General features: G+C 41.0%; 1 protein-coding gene across 1 annotated transcript in view; it reads left to right on the forward strand.

Annotated features, from left to right (window-relative positions):
* The window catches only part of cdc42ep4b (CDC42 effector protein (Rho GTPase binding) 4b), a 28,076-nt gene extending 22,673 nt beyond the window's left edge, over nucleotides 1-5,403 (forward strand). Inside the window, 1 exon segment of the mRNA XM_014032190.1 lies at nucleotides 954-5,403. Within this exon segment, the coding sequence (XP_013887644.1) occupies nucleotides 1,144-2,133 (990 nt within the window). The 5' untranslated portion in view covers nucleotides 954-1,143 and the 3' untranslated portion in view covers nucleotides 2,134-5,403.
* Nucleotides 5,404-7,094: the final 1,691 nt, after the last annotated feature.

Raw genomic sequence — 7,094 nt, forward strand, 5'->3', positions numbered from 1 at the left:
GGGGTGTACAAGCAAGCAAGCCTGGAGTGTGGGCTTCAACTTGAAAACACTGAACGATAGTATTGCTGTCTGGTTAAAACAAATGAGATCCTTGTTTCTGTCTGTGACACATGGAGCTAGTTGACTAAAGCACAAGTGGGTGTTTAAACCTGATTTCCACTTCAGTCTGTTTTAAGGTGGCATTTCATAACCCAACCTTAACCTTCGAGCGTTATCAGTGAAAGCAAAGGATCTAATTAACATTTCAGGAAAAAAAAAAGCTGAACCTAATAAGACTGAAAGACCCAGGTGTTTGAAGTTTTAATATGTCAAGGCTTAAAAAGTTCAAATGACACAAAAACCMTGATGTAAACAACAAATCTGATTTAGTTCTTCAAAGAAAAAGCTGCTGTACCTCATGCTTTTTCTTTCCATGCAAGCTTGAATTGGTCTGGCCCCCTGTCTAATGTCTCTTTCTGGTTATGTAACAGTCAGGGGCCTAAATGGGAAATACAGCACAGCTACAGCAGACACTGCAAGCCATGAAAAACAGAAGACGGCAGATAAAGACGACACAAAAATTATTTAAAAAAAAAGAGCTGAATGGAAACTTATGTAGCAAACTGCACTGGTGGACTGGAGAGGAGCAAAGGTGCTTAACGTTTGTACCAGAGCGATCCTTCCACTGTTATATAACACCCTCATGAATTTTTGCATAATAAAYCGTTTTCTAGTTCAGTAGCTCTTCATGTGAGCCTTCATTTTGAAGTGTTGGCAGCCAAAGTTTCAAGCTTTATAGAGATCAGTGGAGYGAGTTGTGTGATAGCTAGTGGTGGGGGGAACAAAGCTTTCTCCAGAAACTTTAAAGCAGAATATTACATTTTTATTCAAATTGCCATGTTTTCACATTAGGTGCAAAGTTATGTCAAAATACCAACYTGGTTTTAATGATGTCTTTTGTTCTTTTTTGACAGGCGGACTTCTCCACAAACTGGAATCTGAGCTGAAGAAGCAGAATGGCTACAGACATTAAACATCTGGATTTATACTTGCTTTGATAATCCCTTATAAACTGTTGAAGACATTTGGAAAAAGCCATCCCTTAAGAGGCCTACAGAGCTGACTTATTTTCCCCGTGTGGATCATACCTGAGAGGTTGCCATCATGCCRATTCTCAAGCAGCTGGTGAACAATTCCAACCAATCAAAGCGGAGGTCTCGAGCTGACCTGACTGTTGAGATGATCAGTGCTCCTATGGGGGACTTCCGTCACACCATGCACGTGGGTCGAGCAGGGGATGCGTTTGGAGACACTTCATTCCTCAGCACCCGATCAGGAGAACCCCCCAAGGAGTCGAACAAAAAGCAAGGTTCTCCGAGTTCCAAACCAGGGCTGCTAGCCCGCACTTTCAGAGGCAGCAAGCGGTCTCAGTCAATAAATCGAGCGGACAGGAACGAGTACACCTTGTCTTCTAGTAGCTCGTCTCAGTTTGTGAAGAACGCCATATCCCTGCCTTACCTGAACGAGGAGAAGTCCGACAGCGGCGTCACCAACCAGCTGCCCAAGAGCGTCTCCTCCAGTCCCATGAAAACGCTGGCAGAGACAGAAAACAGGCCCACCAACAAAGCAGCAGCAATGGCAACACTAGACGTGGAGCTTGATGAGAAGAATTTTGGCGAACTTAAAGACTTGCCTCCGTCCATGCCTAAAGGAGGCGGAATAAAGCACGCAGAGTCCATGATGTCCTTCCACATCGACCTGGGACCCTCGATGCTCGGAGACATCCTGGGTGTGATGGAGAAGAAGACTTGGGAGGAGGACGACCAAGGCTARGAGGAAGGCAAGAGCAGTGAGGGCTACACATCCCCTTCCCACATTCCCCACATCGATGACGACGATGCTGAAGAGCAGGCTCCTTCAAGACCGCCTCGCAGCACCCACCCGTACCGCACCGCCGTGGATCCCTACACTCCAGAGCTGAACGTCCGGAACAACCACCYCAACATGGATAGCTACTCAGTGTCCAGCTCAGGTTCAGAGAAACCTCAATACCCCCTACAGGATGGTGACACAGACAGTGCAAAGTACAGTTCACCACATGGAGAAGATGAGTTTACCTTTATGGACGAGGATGATGATGAAATCAGAGTGTAAACGAAGGTTTCACTGCCATAAACAATCTCYCTCGTCACTAAAGACAAAAAAGAAGAAAAAAATTACAGATTTTGGAAAACTAAGCAGGGTTTTCAGTCAGGGTCACACGAGGTTTCTACTTATACATCAGTCTAATATCAGAACACTTTACTCAACACTAAATAAAACATACTAGGCCMTTTTGTTGTGCTGTAGTAATAAAATGTCTGAGAGAAAACAGGCTTAAAAATAGATTTTTACAATGTTTGGGTTAGTCTCAGCACATAATTATCATTTTTACAAAAAAAAATTATAAAAATCTTGGGTAGACTTTACTTATTTAAAAAAAGATGTAAAAAGTGAGATCAGGATGGACACCGTGGAAGTGTTGTCAGATTCTGAAAGTTGAGGTAAATGACATGAAGTGAAAAACATTTTTTAATCCCAGTGGGTGGCAGTGATCGTGGAGCCAATGACACTGTTTTGGCAGAGACATAACCCAGATTACTTTCATCCACGTCTGTTGAAGGGTGGTTCATGCTATTTTTATATTATGTGTAWATGCAGTATCTGGAAGTTAATCCACAGTACTTGAGTTGGGTTAACTCTTTGGGAAGATCTGTATTTTTTAATCTGAGACATCTGCTATTTTTGTTGTCATAAGGGATGGATTAGTCTTAATGTGAACTGCTAAGTCTTTAAAAGTGTTTTTGTAAATCTGACAATAGATGGTACTACAAAAATAATTATTTTTTGCATATAAGTTGACCATGTGACACTACGTACTCTTAAGTAAACGTGATTTTTTTTTTACAATTGAAATAAAAAGGCCTTTTCACCAGTTGCAGCTTATCGGTGTATTTTAAAAATGTCTGTCAGGTCGCAGAGTAACAGTGGATCAACTTCTCTGCACCACTTTTCTTCTATAGATGCCCATTGACCACATATAATACTAGATATTTTATATAATACTAGATCTCTTATGAGATCTCAGACGTTGAAGTCTAAGGCCCTGTTCACACGAGAGCGGTCWGTGGAAATGCTGGTGGTTTTTCAGTGTTTGGGGCTAATAAACAACAAAAAWKKCCCCGTTTACATAGAACTGCTGCAGGTGTGTACCAGGCCTTAAGGATAAAGTTGTACTGTCCCTTTAACTTTATCTTTTACCTAAGCTGCATGCTCAAAGGATGTTAGAACATAAGGTGTGTGTTTATTGAAAATGAGCACAGAAAAGGAGTGGCAAAAATCAAACTTTTGATTTTATCTGGCAACCCTGGTCTCACAAATAAACTAATGTTCCTTTGGACCTGGGATGTTTTTGCTTCTTCATGCTGCAGAGAGAGACACAAAAAACACTCTGTTTTAAATTTATTGTAATTATTGTTAGAAGAAACTTTCGCTTTGCTTTTTAACGAAGYTTAAACAAACACCTTATAATCCAGTTCCTGTTGGCTTCAGTTTCCCACACTGAGATCTAGGATTATATCGTGGTCAATGTTGATGCACACAATGGGTGCATCAGGCTTGATGAGATGTAATGAGGACTAATATGAACTGTAAAAAGGCCTTTTTTCTTGTACTTTTTGTTTTTTAAGAAGACAAATACAGTGTTTGTGTTAAGATACGTGAATGTGTTCTGACCTGTAATTCCACWGCATTAGGCAGGTCAGTAGGAATCAGTAGCGTTAACATGGAGATTTGAATCCAGGCTTGTTTGTGAGGACAGGAAACAGGATGTAACAAAATGTACAAGAGCAGGTACCTGAAAGAAAAGCAGAATGTCTCTGAGCTCTGAGGATGAAATATATTTGCTGAGCTGACTCCCAAGGTGATACCACTGACCTCCTCCACATAAGTCAGTTCACATGGTAGGAAGAGATGATTAAATCAACCAATCACCTGGCCTTTTCCAGTCTGTTCATTAAATGTGCTGGATTATGTGGCCCCAACCAGCTGGACCTGCTCCAGGAACAGACAGGTGGGCTCGGTTTTTTTTTATTATCTGTTTTCCACCACAGTTGTAAAGCTCAGCTATATCCATGAGAAATACCAGACCGTTTTGTTTTAAGTTAGAAAACTAATTGTTTGGCAAATTGTGGTACGTCACATCTGGAATTTGTGGAGTTCTGWTTTCAGCTGTTGGAACAAGAAACAGGTTGAAGCTTTGAAAACTGAAGGTTATTTGCAGAAAACTGCCAAGTATGTGTTAACTGGGTTGGAGCCGGACGTTAATACAGACACTAAGTATATTTAATTTATGTTGTATGAACTAAACTTATTTAAAAAAAAGGAAAAACAGTTACTCTACTTTAGCAGCAAACTAAAAACTTCAGCTAAGTTTTGTTTCAAAAGACGACGGGGGGTCGAAGCCAAATAATGTAACAGCAGCATTTTCTGAATTGATCTTATGTTTTCCTGCTGACTTTAATATTTGTTTGTACACAAACACAGTATCATTAAGGAGCTCCAGTTCACTCAAAGGGACGGTTAGCATGGATTTAGTTGTATCTTTCTTCAGTGTTGACGTGCGTTAAAATTTGTATCCAACTTTTCAAGTATTCGGGCCACATTTTGAGATGTTTTATTGAAAAGMACACTTAAAAAGTAGTGGTGTCTGGACCGAGGCAGCCTGTGATGCTCACCTAACATCTAATGTACTTTGCTGAAGTGTGTTAAGTGTCAGTTTTTAAACAGAAAGAGGGGACAAAAACCACTCCTTACCTGTTGGTTTTTCAGTCAAGCGGTYTAATTAGTGCCTCTGATGATTCTGGAGAAGCAGTGCGACCGGGCTGAACTAAAGGTGGAGACAGAGGAAAATAGAACATTTGCGGTCAAACTGCATTTTCAAGTTTTAACAACCTACAAGTCATCAGCTCTTTACACAGCTGGCTCATTAGAGGAATATGAGACACGAGATACTAAATTGCACTGAAACACTTCCTTGTAATTGTGTGAGCTGTCTGCCATTTGTTGCACCAATGTGAGCCCGAACAAACATTAAAAACTTGCCGTCTCTGAGGTCTGCTCAAAGGTTTTCTTCTGTGACAGCAGTGGTTTAGTAAAGTGCAAAAAAAAGAAGATAAAATGGAGAAAAACAACTTGGTTCAAAGTTAATCTGTAGATATTTTCCTCCAGTGGCTGTAGCTTTACGCCAAGTATGAACTATTTGTATTCTTTTTTCCAAATTTGGAGTTTACTGTATATTAATATATTCACCTCCCTAACTTTCCTGTCTTTGAAATAACAGCTTTATTTTTCAATAAAAGAGAAAGCTGGTCATCTTTGCCTCAACTGTTTCGCAGTCTTTTATTTCTCTGCAGTTCTCACCACAGGATGCCACATTTTCATGCTTGTTTGTGACGTAAAAACAGGCAGAGCGTTGATTGAAATGTGACCTTGAAATGGCCTCAAATGTCTGGGAGGGACCTGCTGAAAGAGTTTCAGCTCTGTCCAGAGTTTAGACGAAATAAAAAGTTAATAACGCTCGGTCAAATTGGATTATTATTCACAAACAARCCTGGAATTAAAAGTGAAACTTGCTCAGATTTACTGTTCTAGGCAACATYAATCCTGGGAGCTGATTGAAGCCCCCAGCCTTCTGTTAATAAAACAAAAATCAACTGTTTCTCCCACCGCCTTTCAGGCCAGAGTTTTAGACCACAACTGTGTTTTATTGAAAAAAAAATAAAAGTATCTACTTTGGTCAAATCATCTCTTCTGCTTATCATTAGTCAGGCTGAGGAGGTAACAGGTCTAGATGAGAAACTCAGACATCCCTCTCAGCTTTCCAGCTCATTTTTTGGGGGATCCTGAGTTGTTCCTTGGCCAGAGAAGGTACAGAATCCCCCTCGCCGTTGTCAAGCCTCACGATTCGGTTCTCTGTCTCCATCCCTTCAGCAAGTCCCGAGTCTTCCATAGAGCCTCCTAGCAGTGGGACGTGCCCAGAACTCCTCTAAAGGGAGGCATCCCAGTAAGATGAACCACCTCAACTGACTCGTTTCGATGCAGAGGAGCAACAGCTCTGCTTGGAGCTCCTCATCCTTTCTCACTGAAGCAACACCCTCATTACTGCGGATGAGAATCCAATCTGTTGTTCCYTCTCCCGCTCCATCCCACAATCAGTCAGGAACAAGACACCCAGATAACTCCTCCACCTGAGGCAGTGACACCGCCACCGTCAAAAACATTTTGCACAATCTGCTCCTGTATCTGTCAGGATTTATCAGTGCTAGGAGTGTATGTTGTGTATGACTGTCGGATACGTCAAATCTGAGCTCAGTATCTGCTGAGTTCACTGAGGTTTAGGCTGAGATCACGATCCAAAAACCAACTCCAGCAGGGGAAACCATGGAACAATACTCACTAAAGAGTTGCAGGAAGCTGGTGCCTGTCTCCAGCAGAGTCACCAGTCCATCACAAGACCACAATCAACTATTCACACACACACACACACAGAAATTAGAATTGCCAATTAACGCACACACATTGTGGACTGTGGGAATAAAACTACACATCAGTAAAGTACATCAGTGCTGACCAACCAACCACGTCTGCTGCAACTCTGTTGTTTTGCTTWGGAAAGAAGTTTTATGTTTTTTATAAATATATGATTTTACACATAAACCAACAGAAGTTGTGATACTGGTGCTCAGTAATACATTATCTGAATGCTTATTTAACTATTGTTCGAAAATGTCTGAATTCAGGGCTGTTCTACAGGATGAGGAGGTGCTCGTTATTTTATGTGGCACTGTCGCCCTCTAGTGGCAAATTGCAATCTTTGAATTAAACCTGGTTATTATTTTTTATTTTTACATTCCTTGCCGCTGACAATAAAAATGTTATATTCAGTTTATTTATARGGAAACAATTTACTACAAAAAATCATCAGGTTGTACTAAACCGGTCACATTCATTAAGTGCCAGTTATTCTGTAAAGTCAGCAGATTGTGTCAAACAACTTCTCTTGAACTATTCTTATT

This window comes from Austrofundulus limnaeus, unplaced genomic scaffold (genome assembly GCF_001266775.1).
Source record: "Austrofundulus limnaeus strain Quisiro unplaced genomic scaffold, Austrofundulus_limnaeus-1.0 Scaffold7, whole genome shotgun sequence".
NCBI classification, from domain to species: Eukaryota; Metazoa; Chordata; class Actinopteri; order Cyprinodontiformes; family Rivulidae; genus Austrofundulus; species Austrofundulus limnaeus.